The sequence below is a fragment of the Nerophis ophidion genome, linkage group LG10 (genome assembly GCF_033978795.1).
Source record: "Nerophis ophidion isolate RoL-2023_Sa linkage group LG10, RoL_Noph_v1.0, whole genome shotgun sequence".
Taxonomy (NCBI): domain Eukaryota; kingdom Metazoa; phylum Chordata; class Actinopteri; order Syngnathiformes; family Syngnathidae; genus Nerophis; species Nerophis ophidion.
In genome coordinates, this window is record NC_084620.1 from 13,046,183 (window position 1) to 13,064,627 (window position 18,445).

At 43.8% G+C, this 18,445-nt stretch overlaps 1 protein-coding gene across 2 annotated transcripts; it reads left to right on the forward strand.

Annotated features, from left to right (window-relative positions):
* Positions 1-3,867: 3,867 nt before the first annotated feature.
* On the forward strand, positions 3,868-16,108 carry capgb (capping protein (actin filament), gelsolin-like b). Of its 2 annotated transcripts, none has more exons than XM_061912460.1 (9): positions 3,868-4,021; positions 7,047-7,240; positions 7,441-7,595; positions 7,675-7,833; positions 7,905-8,054; positions 8,135-8,221; positions 8,289-8,421; positions 8,503-8,594; positions 15,920-16,108. In XM_061912460.1, exons 2-9 carry the CDS (start codon positions 7,048-7,050, stop codon positions 15,977-15,979), a joined length of 1,029 nt encoding a protein of 342 aa, XP_061768444.1. In that variant the 5' UTR covers positions 3,868-4,021; position 7,047; the 3' UTR covers positions 15,980-16,108. The 2 variants fall into 2 exon arrangements, with proteins under 2 accessions (XP_061768444.1, XP_061768443.1); XM_061912459.1 differs by lacking the exon at positions 3,868-4,021 and adding an exon at positions 4,285-4,504.
* Positions 16,109-18,445: the final 2,337 nt, after the last annotated feature.

The window sequence follows — 18,445 nt, forward strand, 5'->3', positions numbered from 1 at the left end:
CCATCCCTTGACCTAGAAACCGGGAACTGCAACAAAAAGCAGACAATCGGCAGCAGCAGAGCGGCCAAATCATGACAGGGTCTGTAGGTGTGCCTCACAATAAGAAAGTCCTGGGTTCGATCCCGGGGCTCAGGTTCTTTCTGTGTGGTGTTTGCATGTTTTCCCTATGACTGTGTGGGTTCCTTCCGGGTACTCTGGCTTCCTCCCACCACCAAAGACATTCAGGCTGATTGGCAACACTAAATTGTTTTTTTTGATTGATTGATTGATACTTTTATTAGTAGATTGCACAGTTCAGTACATATTCCGTACAATTGACCACTAAATGGTAACACCCGAATAAGTTTTTCAACTTGTTTAAGTCGGGGTCCACGTTAATCAATTCATGGCCCTAGTGTTTACACCCCTTGTCCAGGGTTCACCCTGCTTTACGCCCAAATGCAGTAGAAAATGGATGGATGGATGAATCATGTCGTTTTTCAAAACTTACACATTTAAATGACTTATAAAACTTTACAAAAGCCCAGCTTTTCACCTACACTTGGTGCACTCGTGCAACATCCCATCTTCCACTTTAACGCCCCTGAGATAAGGATAGGATAGGATGTATTACCCAATGGGGCAATGTTGTGGTTGCAATGCAGATACAAAAAGTAAAAAAAAAATAGGGTACAAGTGAAGACGAGGGAAACATAAAAGAACACAAAAGACATACAATACAATAAAAGAGCACAGTGCTGATGTGACCAGCTGCCACTCCAGCTGTGCCATTTCCACATAGAGCTCCAACATACTGTTTAATACTTACAACACCAATAATAATAATAATCAATAATCTTCATCACACAATGATTAAGAATAGCAAATGCATGTAACACAGTATATTAACTAGATTAATACAAAAAAATCATACCAATAAAACACAGTTTTACTGACATTATATAAGCATGATCTGCATGTCGAGTCATGCGCAAACTATGATTTATTGTGTGCATTATTAGCACAAAGGTTACACTCAGTCTGGAACGTGTTATTGGAACGTGTGTTAGGCTGAGTCACAGTCCTAAAACTGTCGTAGGAATACTTAAGTGATACTGTAGTAATGACGCTGTAGTAGTATTACTGTAGTAGCATTACTATAATAGTAGTACGATCTGACTGTTCCTTAGGGGTGGGTGGATTGATCCAAATATTGACAGTGAAGACATAGAGTGTAGTATCAGTATCAAAGTGAGATCGACAATTATTATTAATGTTAATTATTATTATTATTTTTTTTTTTTTACAAAAATCTCTGTTCTTTTATTGTGTGGTTTATACTGTTACACTGTTAATATTGTTTTATGAATATATTGTTATACTGTTTACAAAATAAAGAAATATGACTTTAAATGAGAGACAATATTGGTTTTGTTTACTTGTTTTACACTACTTACTTTATTTTGCATAAACAATTGCAAAGGAATAAAAATGAATACGATAGTATTCATATAATTTTTTTAGTTGCATTTGTTTACGTTCTATTAGGGCCGATTAAAAAAATCAGATTAATCACATTTTGGAATTTGGATTAACCATGATTTATTACGGGGGAATACTCGCAAGCATGATTAAAATTTGCCCAAAAAAAGACTCAATATTTGTGAAAAAATGCAATTTTAATGTCAAAATGTCAGATGCGTGTTCAAACATTTTACTTGAATGCAATGTCATTTATATGCACAACATTTGTGAACAGTTTTAGTTGTAGTTCTTAAAGGCTGCATTTTGGAGCAGAATCTGCCAGCGAGCACACCAGTCGGAGACTTCTACGTGTCATTTTTGTACAGACATATGCATCGATCTGATCATGGTGTCATGGCTGGTTACACCAGACTTTGCCCTTTTGTTGGTGTTCTCTGTGTTTGTGTTTATTTCCTGTTAGCCTCTTATTTTGGTTCCGTTTCCTGTTTGTCTCTCTGAGCGCTGTTTCTTCTCACCTGCTTCTGATTGGCAGCCTGGCCACACCTGTTGTCAATCAGCCGGCTGCTATTTATGCCTTTTTCTGCCTGCAGTCAATGCTTAAGCATTGTTTTCCGTCTCAAGTTTTCCAATTATTCTGTCTTCTGTTATCCTGGTTTCTGTTTTCCCTGCATTTCCCTTTTGGCATTAAAGTCATGATTTCCTGCAACACGCCTGCCATCTCTGCATCTTGGTGTTCATCACCAGCAGTGCCTGACAGAATCCTCGAACCAAATACGAACCCCGCGCAGATTTCTATGGGGGAGAGGCTTGACAGGATTTCGGCGCTGAGGGACGAATCGAGGAGATGTTTTGCCTCGTTTCGGGCTCCCTCCCATCCATCCCTATCGTCTGTTAGCCTCTCTGGGGACGGCTGGGATCTGTCACTTGAGGGGGCTAAGGTGGGAGAGGTGAGAGCTGTGCTTCCCCTGCCGCACAGCTCTCACCTCTCCCAGTGAGGCCACTGCAGACGCCGCTATCAACTCTGGTGGGCCTGCAGACGCCACTATCAACCCTGGCAGGCCTTTGTACGCCGCCATCTTCTGCGGTGGGCCTGCGGGCGGTGCCATCTTCTGCGGTGGGCCTGCGGAGGATGCCATACAGTGGGCCTTAGAAGGCTGCCATCCTCTCCGGTGGGCCTGCGCCATCCTCTTCAGTGGACCTGCGGAGGCCACCATCAACCCCGGTGGGCCTACAGAGGCCGCCATCAACCCCGGCGGGCCTGCAGATGCCGACAGACGAGCCGCCTGCTGATCTGGCTCCTCCCACGCCAACAACATCGTCTTCAGCGGCTCCTCTTATTTTGGTTCCGTTTCCTGTTTCCCTCCCTGAGCGTTCTTTCCCCTCACCTGCTGCTGATTGCTGACTGGCAATTAACAATGTAAATGTTACCAGAGAGTGTTGTTTGTGCGTGTTGGGTTGGATTGTCCACAAATCCAGAGGGGCAAGGCAAGGAGGAAGTCCGTGAGCAAGTAAGAGGTCGGGGGTTGGGGAGCGGGGGTCGAGGCTCGAGGGAAGCAGTCCAAAGTACGCTGGGAAGCCCAAAGAAGCGAGGCGCACATCTCTATCAGTGGAGACGGAGGGATTACCGCGGGGAACACGAAGGAAATATAAGACATGGGCAGAGGGAAAGTACAGAGAGCAGGTACGAGAGGGAAGCCAGAGACGTGATACTTACTATAGGGAGTGAGGGCGTGAACTACGTTTCGGCACTGGATCTACGGGTCCGCTGGTATTTTTGTCGTCTGCCCTCATCAATTTCAAGTGCACTAATTGTTGATTGCCTGCAGCAATGCAGGCGCGTGGCACCGATGCGTGAAGAGCAGGCAGAGGCGTGTCCCGGGGCACTCCTAGCGGAGCTGCCTGTGGCGCTTGCTGCAGATGGCATGAGGGATCGCGCATGCAAAGTGAAAGTTAAGTTGTTAATTTTGACAGCCCTAATTGTTATATTTAAATATTGGCAAAATGTTGATGAGTAAGTTTGTGGATAAAATATATATATATATATATACATTAGGAAAATCAACCAATTTAAAGCAAAATAATCCAATGATCTTTACAAAATTATAAAATGTATCCGTATCAGTAATTCTGGCCCTATCTTTACTTATCAGCTTAGGTATCAGCTTGATTCTACAATTAGATGGTGAGACTTCTTATCAGGAGTTTATTATATGTATTCCCATTATGACAGCCGTTTAAAAAAAGACAAACTCGTTACAAAAATTATTAGGTTTATTTTGTCAGCCCTTCACAACAACTTAATTACATTGTATCAAACAGTTGACATTTGTATGTAAAATTGAATGTCAATGGGCCTTTTGTGTTTGAGACAGTCACCAGAGGGATGGGTTGACACAGGCAGGAAATATGTGCTGAAAGTGTGTGTGTGTGTGTGTGTGTGTGTGTGTGTGTGTGTGTGTGTGTGTGTGTGTGTGTGTGTGGCTTGCTTAACCTTCCGTGACTGCTTTTCACTGCATTCTTTGCCTGTTTGTCTCTGTAACCACACTTCCTCTGAAAGGTAAGACTTCAACCTAACCCTTTTAAATGCTGCACACTATTGTGCTTGTTGCCTTTCGCACGTCCTTTACCTACGGTAATTAATTTTCCTGTTTTCCACACCACAAAAAATGTTTTACAACAGGACATTGTGATTAACTAGTCAGATTTTTCACTGCAAAACTGTTGCCAAGAGTGAAAATGTTATCTTCTTCCTCTATTCCACATCAAGCAGTGCTTTACCACTTCCTGAAAGTAAGGGCGGTGGCATTTCTAGTAAACAGTATGCATTATGCACAGACATAAGGTCGCTGTCCTTGTGGCCAGGCTAGAGGAACCTGACTCTTGCGTCCTCTTAGCCCCAGGTAGGCTTTCATCATAGCGGCTTCAGTTACCTCCAACATAGAAGCTGCTCAGCTAGGTGAGCACAAACTTCTCCTGGAACTCTCCGCCAGATTCCTCGGAGGCCTCTAAGGATGGCGCTCGAGTCAGACAGCATTGTGCAGTTGAGTAGACCTTTCCTCCCACTTGGAGTGGCCTTTCTTGCGCTCTCATTTGAGCCCTTAAATATTGGATTAGCCTTGCGGATCTCTACAACATGGCAATAACAAAGCTAATTATGACTTCCTAGTCCTTGTCCATATTCTGTGGCTGCAGTCATGAACCACTGACTTACGTTATCGCTTTTGCTCCATCCTTTTTACGTAAATATTTATTGAACTCTGGGAGTATGACCTGATAAGGTATCACCATCGCCAGAGCATCTTCATTATCTGTTGTGCCACATAAGCAGACTTTATGATGTAGAGATTTCAAGAGCATTGTCAGAAACCAGCCTTCCTCCAGTGAGATAAGGACATATTTTTTGAAAACAAACAGATTACGAGAACTAAACAATATCGATCTCAGCACAATAGTATGCATCTGATACTATTGCTAGTGTTGGTATTGATGTATACCAAGGTGTGTGCAGGTGTGACTTGCTTGAGGGCCCACTCGATATTGTGTTGCACAATACCTTCTTTGAGTCTGTGCGTAATGGCTATCATTTGTCTTTTGTGTTTACTCACAGAGACGAAGTCACCACATTTTTTACTTTGTAACTTTACAAAGATAGTTTGTTTTAACTTGTCCTTCCAGCAGTTTTGCATATATATAAAGATCCTCTTTCATGGCAGACACGCTATGATCTTGTTGAAAATGTTAAACTGCAGCGCTGGGGAAAATACCGTATTTCCTTGAATTGCCGGCGGGGCACTAATTAATTTAAAACCTCTTCTCACTCCTGCTCTTACCAAAGGCATGCGGTAAAAGTAAGCATGCGCTAATTATTTTAAAACCTCTCCTCACTCCAGCACTTACCAAAGGTATGCAGTAAAAATTTGAGTGTGATGTAAGCTTGGACCTTGAATCCTACTGAATAGCTCTTTATATTCTTCCCTTTATGCGATTTCAAATTACTGGTATTAAAATCAGCCTCCTCCATTTTGAAAATGATGACAGGGGAAGTGTCACTCGTGACGTCACGAGTTTGACCAGGTGGTAACACTAAGCATGCGCTAATTATTTTGGGAAGCGAGTTTGACCCGGCAGTAATTCAAGGCTGGCGCATACTATATGCCCTACGGCAATTCAAGGAAATACGGTACTTGTAAATTGTAGTAGCTGAGTTACAAGCATAGGTGGGTAGTAACGTGCTACATTTACTCTGGTACATTCACTTAACTAAGTTGTCAGAGTAGTGTTAATACGACATCTTTTTTACTTTTCCTTGAGTATTTTTGTGAAGAAGAAACATTTTCTCTGTTGAGTTTTATTTTGATTGTTACATTTATTTTTTATCATTATTATTTATAGTCTATTGGTTACTGCTTGCAAAAACATATGAATTTGGCTCGTCAGCGAGCCTTTTTCCAGCTGCCACTGTCACGTGACTCTGTTTCCCCAATCAAACGAAGCATGGCTACCTAGCGAAGAACAATAAGCTGGTGGTGGGAGGGATTGCGTAACAAAAACGTAAAGATATAGAAGCTCAAATTAGTCAATATTTTTAAAGTGTATGATTAAATAAAAACTTGACTGTTTAATAAGATACTTTTAAGACATGACATCATTCCGGGTCATCCCGGCTGGTGGAGCAAACACATGAACAGAAACAAACAGAAATATTTTGACACAAAACATGTTTGGATATGCAATGGAATTAATACACAGTATAAAGTATGTTTTGTTAGTCAGTAGACAAAATTAATAAATTGTAGATTACATGACTTTAAGATAGCGTTGATCTTACATGGGATTAATTCAAATCATTCATGCAAACATCGTTGTTCATACTTTATTTAGTGATATAAGAATTCCATGTCCAAATACAACAGTTTTGACAGTGTTATTGACATGTAAGCCAGCGATTGAAAAAATAATTCGTAGTTTGCATTAACAGTAAACATTAACTGCTAACAGTACTTGTAGTAGCGCGTAACGCTACAATGCTATTTGCAGAACCGCTATTTGTTGCACCGCTACTTGTGGTATTGATACACCGCTACTTGTGGCATCGCTACACCGATACTTGTGGCACCACTACACCACTACTGTGGTACTGATACAACGCTGCCAGTAACATCCCTACTTGTGGCACCGCTGCTTGTGGTACCGATACTTTTTTTACCGCTACAACAATGCTAGGTCGCATCCCAACTTGCTGTCCTGCTACCATACTTCTGCTAGTGAAGCTACTAGCAACGTTGCTACAACATTACTTTTAGAACTGCTACTTGTATCGCTAAAATGGTATCACTAAAATGCTACTTGGAAAACCGCTACTCACTGTATTGCTACTCGTAGCCCCGCTATGCGTAGCACTGCTGCAACACGACTTGTAAAATTGTTACTTGTACCACTACAACGCATCTTATACCACAGCTGCATACTTGTGGGAACAATACTTGCAGTACTACTACAACATTACTTGTACCAACTCTACTTGTTGTACTGCTACTGCCCAACACTTGAAATGACACTGACACTGGTTTCTCCCTGTGTAGAATGCTCCCCTTCCAGAACGTAGCGGGACAGTTTGGTCCAAAGGTCCGTGAGCCGGGCCTACAAGTTTGGAGGGTGGAAAAGTTGAAAGCTGTGCCATTGCCCCCCTCAGAGGTGGGAGCATTTTATAACGGCGATTCCTACCTGGTGCTGGAGAACCGTGGCGAGCAGGGAGCCGACGTCCACATGTGGATAGGTGAGACAAGACACTGCTGGATTCTGTCTTCTTTTGAAGAGGCTGAGAGGCCGGCAGGATTGCTCACCTCCGTGAAAAATGCACGAGGACAGAGTCCCAAGTGACTGTTGTTTCCAGCATGTGTCCAACGCTTCAGGGGCAAATTGTCCAACCTCGCTTCTTCTTGGAAAGATATATGTCAAAAGAGGTCGCTCTTACAGGTGAGAAGTCATCCCGGGACGAGCAGGTGGTGTGCGCTATGCTGGCCACCCAGCTGGACAACTTCCTAGGTGGAGACCCTGTCCAGCACAGGCATGTCCAAGGCTACGAGACTCCCGAGTTCATGATGCTCTTCCCCAGAGGGGTCAGCTACAAGGTTCGACCTAGCGGTTAGCCCCGCATGTACTGTAGAAACTACTGAGGCGGTTTTGTTGAAGAGGAGCCTCTTGTCACAGGACGGAGGGGTGGAATCAGGCTTCAGGAAATCTCAGGGTTCAGGGACAGTGCGGCGTCTCTACCAGATCAAAGGAAAACGCAACATCCGTGCCAAAGAGGTAGAGCTGTCCTGGAAGAGCTTCAACAAGGGAGACTGCTTCATCCTGGACCTTGGAGAGGTGATGCCGTGTTTAAAAAACATGTGTCCCAAAATCTGTCTGATGTATCCTGGCTCCCTTTGTGTGTTTAGGTGATTGTGTCCTGGACTGGATCCCAAGCCAATGTCTTTGAGAAGCAGAAAGTGCGGGAGATCGCCTCGCTGATTCGCGACACGGACAGACACGGCAAAGCACGGATTGTGGACGCATGCGAAGGGGAGGAGCATGAGGAAATGCTAAAGGTATGCACTACCGGACATGGGCGATCATGGGATTTCTCACTCTTTTTAAAATCTTGCATGCTTTCTGGGCTGTGGGTTAGGTCCTCGGACAGAAGCCTGAGTTGGCTGAGAGCTCGCCAGAGGAGGACAGCAAAGCGGATAAATCCAACGTGGCCTCCCTCTACAAGGTTTTAAAAATATATTTTTTTGAGTAAAAAATTACTTAATGTTTAACTCCTCTTTTTGTCTGCTCAGGTGTCTGATGCGACCGGCTCCATGTCACTGACCAAAGTTGAGAATAAATGTCCTTTTGCCAAGGAGCTGCTGCTTTCTGATGACTGCTTCATTTTGGACAATGGCACCAATGGAAAGATCTTTGTGTGGAAAGGTGACCACTTGGCCTTGAATATGCCCTTTCTTGTAATGGTTCTTCTCATTGGTTCGTATCAACATTGTGCTGATTATCAAGGTTCGAGGGCGAATGCTGAGGAGAAAAAGGTGGCTCTACAGATGGCAGACAACTTCATTGATCAGATGAACTACCACAGGATGAAAACACAGGTGATGCAACACACTCCCATTCACTTGTAATTTTTAGTCCGGTTAAAAAAAAGACTACAGTGCCAAATATACGCGTTAATTGCAATTCATTAATGAAAGCGTTAGGTTTTTTAATTGAATCATCCCTTTTTTTTTTCCTCTAATGTTACTGTCTCTGTATGTCTGTGACTTTCCTCGCTGTCTTCTTGTGCCTGACTGCGAACAACAACAGTACTGCCATGCGGCACAAAGACAGGATATTGCCATGTAGAAAAATAAGTCTCGCTTTGTCACAATACTGATGTTAGCAGCTTTAACTGGTGGGGATGGGATGAATCATATCGAACAAATAGTATTAAGTATTCATAATAAACTTCAAGACGTATCAGAAGTGGGGATGTATACAGATTACTGGTGTTTTTTTGATACAATTCCTAATTGGGTTGGTCCAAGAGGACAGTTAAGATTCAGGACAGGTATTTGAAAAAATATATATCTGTCAGGCTTGGGCTGTGGATGTTTGTGCTTCCTCGATGCAAGGATGATGTGGGACGAGTCAGGCATGAATGTAAGTACATGGTTTGTGTAATAAACAAATAAACAACAAAAAGCGCTCACAATGGAGGAAGAAACTTGGCTAAACAGTACAAACGTGAAACAAAAACACCTGCTCGTTGGCATGAAAGACAATTTAACAATAAACTTAAACAGCACGATGGCAAGACTAAAGACATGAAACAAAAGAGTGCACTGTGGCATAAATACATAAACTTACACGGCATGGAACTGTGGACGAAGACGTGAAAGTTTGAACAGCATGGATAGGGTGCGTGCGAGTGTGAAGATCCCAGGAGGAAGACAAGAAAAAGAGTGACTTGAATAGCTGTGATGATTAGTGAAAACAGGTGAGGCTGAGAACAGGGACGTACAGGTGAAAACTAATGAGGTTGGCATGGAAACAACAAAACCAGGAAGTGCAAAACGTGACTGATTGTCCAAAATCAAACACTAACATGACAAAACATGATCCATAGGTGTGACAGAGCCCCCCCGTTAAAGGCAGCTCCCAGATGTCCAAAACAAAAAACAAAACAAAACTATGATCGAGAGTCATGGGAGGGCAGGAGGGGGACATGGCGGTGGTTCGCCAAACCACGTGTGTCCGTATCCAACGGGGCAAGGTAAGGTGGCGGCAACGCGTGGAGGACCGAGGTGGGCGACCCGGGAACGGCCATATCTGTGGCCGACCCCCTTGGCGTGGCGGACGACCACGTAGTGGCCACAATTGTGGCCGACGAGGTCGGCATCTCTGGCATGGTGGACACCCACGTAGCAGCCACATCCGTGGCCAACAAGGAGGCGGGCGCGTCGTCATCGTGGTAGGCGTTGGCGATCGACGTGGACTTGGGCCTCGACGTGGAGCTGCCACTGGCGGCGCTTGGCTTCGACGTGGAGCTGCCACTGGCGGCGCTTGGCTTCGACGTGGAGCTGCCACTGGCGGCGCTTGGCTTCGACGTGGAGCTGCCACTGGCGGCGCTTGGCTTCGACGTGGAGCTGCCACTGGCGGCGCTTGGCTTCGACGTGGAGCTGCCACTGGCGGCGCATGGCTTCGACGTGGAGCCGCCACTGGCGGCGCATGGCTTCGACGTGGAGCCGCCACTGGCGGCGCATGGCTTCGACGTGGAGCTGCCACTGGCGGCGCATGGCTTCGACGTGGAGCTGCCACTGGCGGCGCTTGGCTTCGACGTGGAGCTGCCACTGGCGGCGCTTGGCTTCGACGTGGAGCTGCCACTGGCGGCGCTTGGCTTCGACGTGGAGCTGCCACTGGCGGCGCTTGGCTTCGACGTGGAGCTGCCACTGGCGGCGCTTGGCTTCGACGTGGAGCTGCCACTGGCGGCGCTTGGCTTCGACGTGGAGCTGCCACTGGCGGCGCTTGGCTTCGACGTGGAGCTGCCACTGGCGGCGCTTGGCTTCGACGTGGAGCTGCCACTGGCGGCGCTTGGCTTCGACGTGGAGCTGCCACTGGCGGCGCTTGGCTTCGACGTGGAGCTGCCACTGGCGGCGCTTGGCTTCGACGTGGAGCTGCCACTTGGGGCACCTGGCGGCGTGGACTTGGACTTTGGCTTGGTCTTGGAGCTGGACGTGGACTTGGTCTTGGAGCTGGACGTGGACTTGGTCTTGGAGCTGGACGTGGACTTGGTCTTGGAGCTGGACGTGGACTTGGTCTTGGAGCTGGACGTGGACTTGGTCTTGGAGCTGGACGTGGACTTGGTCTTGGAGCTGGACGTGGACTTGGTCTTGGAGCTGGACGTGGACTTGGTCTTGGAGCTGGACGTGGACTTGGTCTTGGAGCTGGACGTGGACTTGGTCTTGGTGCTGGACGTGGACTTGGTCTTGGTGCTGGACGTGGACTTGGTCTTGGTGCTGGACGTGGACTTGGTCTTGGTGCTGGACGTGGACTTGGTCTTGGTGCTGGACGTGGACTTGGTCTTGGTGCTGGACGTGGACTTGGTCTTGGTGCTGGACGTGGACTTGGTCTTGGTGCTGGACGTGGACTTGGTCTTGGTGCTGGACGTGGACTTGGTTTTGGTGCTGGACGTGGACTTGGTCTTGGTGCAGGTTGCCTCGCTGGAAGCTGCGGCTTAGCAGGCTGAAAGACTGGTGGAGGTGGCCGTGTTGGCCGCTGTGGCTTGGCCGGTTGAAGAACTGGAGGTGGGGGACATGCTGGTCGCTGTGGCTTGGAACCGCACCGGGAAGAACCAACCCACAAGCTCCCAGCCCCAGCCCCCCCCCCCTCAAGGAGTGGCTGCCAGACACTTTCATCATGACCTGGAAAAGTCTTTTGGGGTGGGCGGAGGGAGGTGAGGAAGAGGGCAGAGTCTTCCCCTTTGAATTGTCCATATTGTCTTTTTATTGTCTTTGTTTGATTATCTGAAAAAAATTATTGTGGCTTGGGGGGGGGGGGCTTGAGCCCTGGGGGGGCGTGGCATGAATTTTGGATGGCTGTGACAGATGTGATCTATTGTGCAATATAATTTTTTTGTAGCAATAAATCATGGTTATGGGGTTTGAGTCATCTGATGGAGGTGGGTGATTAATTGTGAAAGTCCTGAAAAAAAAATCTTCCTGATCTGTGATGTGTGTTGACGGTGGCGTGAAGTTGTCGTGGAGAGTCCGGGCAGCCCGCGGTCCACTTCCGCCCTGAGTGGGAGGAGCTTGCTGGCGCGACGCTTCCTTTCCGCACCTGGAAGCCTTCCCCAACGTCCTTCGTCGAGGGTGACGCTTCCGGGAAGACGGCATGGCGTCATCTTCGGACCAAATGGATTTTATTGGCACCAATTTTCCATCTGGCCCCCACATCATCTCTCTGAGCACCATGGAGGAATAGCGGAGCGTTTCCTCCTCCATAGCGCGCAGCTCCGCCAACGAAGCCTCGTCCAAATGATCATCTGCGAAGGAGCTCTTATGCTGGGATCCTTCTGTCAGGCTTGGGCTGTGGATGTTTGTGCTTCCTCGATGCAAGGATGATGTGGGACGAGTCAGGCATGAATGTAAGTACATGGTTTATGTAATAAACAAATAACAAAAAGCGCTCACAATGGAGGAAGAAACTGGACTAAACAGTACAAACGTGAAACGTAAACACCTGCTCGTTGGCATGAAAGACAAACTAACAATAAACTTAAACAGCACGATGGCAAGACTAAAGACATAAAACAAAAGAGTGCACTGTGGCATAAATACATAAACTTACACGGCATGGAACTGTGGACGAAGACGTGAAAGTTTGAACAGCATGGATAGGGTGCGTGCGAGTGTGAAGATCCCAGGACGAAGACAAGAAAAAGAGTGACTTAAATAGCTGTGATGATTAGTGAAAACAGGTGAGGCTGAGAACAGGGACGTGACAGGTGAAAACTAATGAGGTTGGCATGGAAACAAACAAAACCAGGAAGTGCAAAACGTGACTGATTGTCCAAAATCAAAAACATAACATGACAAAACAAAACATGATCCATAGGTGTGACAATATCTAAATTATGACACCCACTCGTTATCACGTTCATTCAGGAGACGCATAAAAAAAGACACAGGTAGGATCTGATAATTACCTTGGAATAATCACAAATAAGGAAGCAACTCCCAACAAAATTTTGTAACACAAAAATATTTCCTCCTGCGATGAGGTGGCCACTTGTCCAGGGTGTACGCAGCCTTCCGCCCGATTGTAGCTGAGATAGGCACCAGCGCCCCCCGCTACCCCAAAGAGAATAAGGGCTAGAAAATGGATGGATGGATGGATGGACAATATTTCTTCCTCAAAAGTCCACGCACGCTTGAAAAGTTAGTATAAGTTTGAAGTAAATGCGCTTTACTCATGACCGCTGCTAGTGTGCCTCCAGTAATCCACAGGCTAATATTAACCCACTCAAAAAAGTGAAAAAATGTAATTATCATATTAATCCATGAAGTTGTTTTGAAGCAATAGTGTAACCATTGTATTTTGCACCTCACCAGTCAGTTACAGTCGAGGTGTTCAGAGAATATTAGTTTTGTTGTCTTACTTGCTAGAGGCAACACAACAGCAGGACAGGCTTAACTCCACTTTATTTACGCCTTGTGCACTCTTTCTTCTGTTTTCATCCCTCGTCCGTTCCCTATTGGGTATACAGAAAAAAAAAACAGGTGGCAACGAAAGTGCAAGACTGTTTAAATAAAATAAATTACAAAATGTAACAAATGTGCAGTGATGGGCAAGCTACTTGGAAAATGTAGTAAGTTATGCTACAAGTTACTCACGATACCCTGTAAGCTAAGCTACAGGGGAAGTTATCCCAAAGAATTGTAGCAAGCTACACGGTAAAATTAGCTTGCTATGTCAAAGCTACACACACACACACACACACACGCACACACGCACGCACGCACACATACACACACACATAGATAGATATGTTCCAGCACCCTCGGTGACCCCAAGAGGATCAAGGAAATATTGAAAAGAATAACTTATCATATCCTGGGTAATTCCTCAAAGTTAGAACTGGGCTTCCATGTGCTGAAACCTGGAGCTTTTTTTGTTTTGCAAAAACTTGGTCTGCAGTCGCAGTTCTAGCCATAAGCTTTGCTGTTGCTTGTTGTCATTCCACATCGCTCACGTGAAAGCCCTGTTATTGATGTCAAAGACGAAGTGTATCTTGATTCAAGAGAGTTCATCTCCACTTTGTCCGGACATGTTAAGTTAAAGGTAAAGTACCAATTATGGTCTGTTGATAGCTTATAACTATTGTGGTCTTGCCTGAATGTCCAATGCTGCGTCTTGCTGTTGTTTTTTGATATCACTCGCATCAAAGTCAACGTGGAGATGTGTTATTGATTAATCAAATCAAATCCAATCAAACTTTATTTTTATAACACTTTTCAAACATGGGCAAGTAGCAAAGAGAAAGTGCTGTACAAAACAAAGAAAAAAAATTGATGCAGAGAAGAAAACATATATGCACGCATGCACGTACTCACGCACACACACATGCACACACACACACGCACACACACACACACACACACAGAGAGAGCACTATTGACAATAAAGTAAAAACTAAACATGGCATGGCACTAAGGATTTGAGGAAAAACGTCAACTTTGAGTGGTCCACACTGGAGAATAACTACAATTAATACCATTTAAATGAAACATATGCTAAAATATATGCAAACATTTAAATATAAATATTACATAAGTTAATAAAACATGGCATCGAGAGAATAATAGTAGAAAGATAAATGATTAAGATAGAAACACAATAAAATAATAAAAAACAGATCATCAGTAAAAAGCCTGATTAAAAAAAAGGCTAAATGTCGCCAGTACAGAGGGCCTCAGGATACTTGAGGGTTGATACGGTAAAAGCAGGTCAGATAGATGAGAATGCCAATAAGACATTCAAAAAATAATAATAAAACTTTAAAATTGACCTTGAAGCGGTCGGGGAGCCAATGAGGCGACTTTAAAACCGGTGTAATGTGCTCCCGCCCTCTGGTCTTCATCAGCATGCAGGCAGCTGAGTTTTGTAATAATTGTAGACTTCTTATATAGTTTTGAGAAGGCCAGAGAGAAAGGCATTACAATAGTTTAAACGACAGGAAATAAAAGCGCACATTAGCATCTCCGTGTTGGCCTGAGAGAGGAACGGGCGGACTCTGGCAATTTTCTTAAGACGATAAAAAACATTTTTTGTAATATTTTTCATATGCGGAATAAAATTCAACTTGGAGTCAAAAATTACACCCAGATTTTTTTATAGACTTTGTTGGTTTGAAATCTTGTAATTTTGGTAAAAGTTTCTCCTTCTGGTTTTCAGGGCCTATAACTAAAACCTCTGTTTTGTCCTGTTTGAGCTGTAGGAAATTCACTGCCATCCATGACTTGATGTCTACAATGCAGTTAAAAAGTAGCTCTACTTGTCCTGTGCCATCAGGAGACATAGCAATGTACAGCTGTGTATCAACAGCATAACTGTGGAAACTGATGCTGTGTCTCCTAATGACGTCCCTAAGAGGCAACATATAAAGATGAAAAAGAATGGGACCTAAACATGAGCCTTGAGGAACCCCACATCTTATCTCATAAAGAGGAATTTCATCATAAAGTTGTTCTGCCAGAAGTTGGTCAACTTGACATACCGTATTTCCTTCAATTGCCGCAAGGCATATCGTATGCGCCTGCCTTGAATTACTGCCAGGTCAAACTCGCTTCCCAAAATGCTTAGTATCACGAGTGACACTTCCCCTGTCATCATTTTCAAAATGGAGGAGGCAGATTTCAATACCGTTAATTTGAAATCGCAGAAAGGGAAGAAGATTGAGAGCTATTCAGTAGGATTTAAGGTCCAAGCTTACATCACACTCAAATTTTTACTGCATACCTTTGGTAAGTGCCGGAGTGAGATGAGGTTTTAAAATAATTAGCGCATGCTTACTTTTACCGCATGCCTTTGATAAGCACAGGAGTGAGAAGAGGTTTTAAATTAATTAGCGCCCCGGCGGCAATTCAAGGAAATACGGTAGTCATGCTGGAGATAGCGCCAATATTAGCCGCCTGTTTTTGTTAGCATAGTTCACTCTTAACCGGTAACAAAAGTCCTGCTTGGAGAATATCTTTATCGACCGCCGCAATATAGTAATAGAAAATAAGACAATTACTGCACTAAACTGAATTTACCATGTATTACATGTAGGATATGTTTTTAAAAAGTGTTTTTTTTTACCTGTTTCTGCAATTTTTTCGTCTGACCATTTGTATACCTGAGCTGAAAGTCTGCATTTTTTGCTGCTGTTGTGCTTCAGGTGGAGATCCTGCCCGAGGGGAAGGAGACGGTCATGTTCAAGCAGTTCTTCAAGAGCTAGAACTGAAACATTTCATTCTGGTTTTTATACCCGCATTGATACATGTTTAAGTAAATTGGCAAGGTACTGTTGCTCTGTGTTAGCTTGTGATGCCATTTTTATAAAAGAATAAAAATACATAAACCAGAAGTTTTGGTTTTGACTTCAAATGCTTTCTGTTTGGGGTCATGTTTTCATTGTTGCCTTGACATCAATAGTAGCAAACCATACAGTATGAATGTGGCACGATGATTCACTGATATCATAAGTCCACTTGACCTATGAAACAAGGCGATCAAATTGCACAATATTACCAGGTTGAAGCTTTACTCACAGAACCAGTTTAAAGTTTAGAAACACATTCTAATGTTATTCACCAACAGTGTGTCTCCAAATATATGTCCTGAACTCCTGATTTATACAGTACTCATTTGTACGTAGACCGATCAAAAAATATGTACTTATTTTTGTCTCTATATATAGATATTTTCAGATCATGATAAACTTATGTCCATAAAGTATATTTTTGTACACCTTTGGTAAATCTGTACACATATTTGTAGCCCTACTTGTGGATAATGTACTTATGTGTATTCTGTAGTATGTGTGTATCAATCAATCAATCAATCAATCAATGATTATTTATATAGCCCTAAATCACTGGTGTCTCAAAGGGCTTCACAAACCACAACACAAACCACAACGACATCCTCGGTAGAGCCCACATAAAGGCATTGAAAACTCACCCCAGTGGGACGTCGGTGACAATGATGACAACGAGAAACCTTGGAGAGGACCGCACATGTGGGCAACCCCCCCAGGGGACCGAAAGCAATGGATGTCGAGCGGGTCTAACATGATACTGTGAAAGTCCAATCCATAGTGGATCCAACACAACCGTGAGAGTCCAGTCCTAAGTGGATCCAACACAGTAGCGAGAGTCCCGTCCATAGTGGAGCCAACAGGAAACCATCCCAAGCGGAGGCGGATCAGCAGCGCAGAGATGTCCCCAGCCTATACACAGGCGAGCGGTCCATCCTGGGTCCCGACTATGGGGATAGGTATCTGTATACCTATTTTTAAACTGATGTACACTGTTGTCACTCTGTAAATATTTGGTTAAATTTATGTTTGTAGTCAAAAGATTATAAACACTTACTCATAACATTCATTATGGTGTTTTTTTTTTTTTTTCAATTCATTTGAAAAATTGGAATTTAAATTGAATTGGGGCCACCCCACAGGATGTTGACTGGAATTACAAGAAGTGGAATTAATTTCATTGCAAGTTCAAATTTACCGTGTGCCCAATGACCAACGTAAGAGCTAATGAGCAAGCATTCATTAGAATACGTTGTACTTTAAGCATTGAACATGGGTACATTTAAAAGAAATTAAACTACTGCAACAATTTACTTTGTTTCCCTTTCAACTGGTGCTAGAATCATTTTAACTGTTAGCTTTTTATTCCACCTTTACATGTACTCTTAGTGTCGTCCTAACTTTGACATAGAACAGCAACAAGTTCTTTTTCCGTTTTCATTCGTGAATCCCTTAACACAATAAAAGCATATCAGCTTGCACAACCTTCAAAATAACAGTAATGTGTTATATAACAAAACAGAAATACATTTACTATACCAAATTTTTAACAGTTGTCCCTTAGAAACACTATTCCTTAATTTGTACTTGGATACCTACAAACTTGGCTAAAATGCTAACAGTTAGCATGCTAACTAATAAACTGGAATGGACTACAGCAAAATTATAATTCTACTTCTTTCAATTTGAATTGTACTTCCTGTTTGGAACTTGGAAGACATTCTCAATTCATGTCAGAACTGTCATGTCTGTGTGTTCATGTTTTGTTTTAGTCATGTTCGGTTTTGTTTTTTGGACACTCAGTTCATGTTCTTGCACTTCCTGGTTTGTTTTTTTTACCATAGCAACTCATTAGTTTTCACCTTGTCCTCATGTCACGCCCCTGTCCTCATGTCTCACAACTGTTTTCACTAATCACCACAATATTATTCAATCCTGTCTGTTTCTGTTGTTCATCCTGGCAACATCACCTTCTACCACCCTCGATCACCTGTTACGCACCTTGTAAATCCATGCCAATGATCCATGTCCCGTTCTCCTTCTGTTCTAAAGTAAGTTTTCTTGTTATTTATGCCACAGTGCAAGTTTTTGTTTACGCAGCCAAGTTTTAGTACCGCCATTGTGCTCGCCTTTTGTTTGCCTTTTTTATTAGTTATAGTGTTAACAATAAATTATTTACTTACATTCACGCCTTGCTCGCGCCAACTTTCCTTTGCCTCGGCAAAACAATCCACGCCCAGGTCTAATTCGTGACAAGAACTATGCAAAAGCCTGATTGGGATGTGTCTAGAAACCTTTGACTTGTATAAAATATATCCGTTTTGTAATGATAATGGATTTATAGTCATAATAAATCATAAAAATATTATTTAGATATACAGTACA

Coding starts and splice junctions, on each gene's coding strand:
- capgb (XM_061912459.1), top strand. CDS start 4,476: ATGGCGCTCGAGTCAGACAGCATTGTGCA. Junction 8,055..8,134: donor AGCATGAGGAAATGCTAAAG/GTATGCACTACC, acceptor GCTGTGGGTTAG/GTCCTCGGACAGAAGCCTGA. Junction 8,595..15,919: donor ACCACAGGATGAAAACACAG/GTGATGCAACAC, acceptor GTTGTGCTTCAG/GTGGAGATCCTGCCCGAGGG.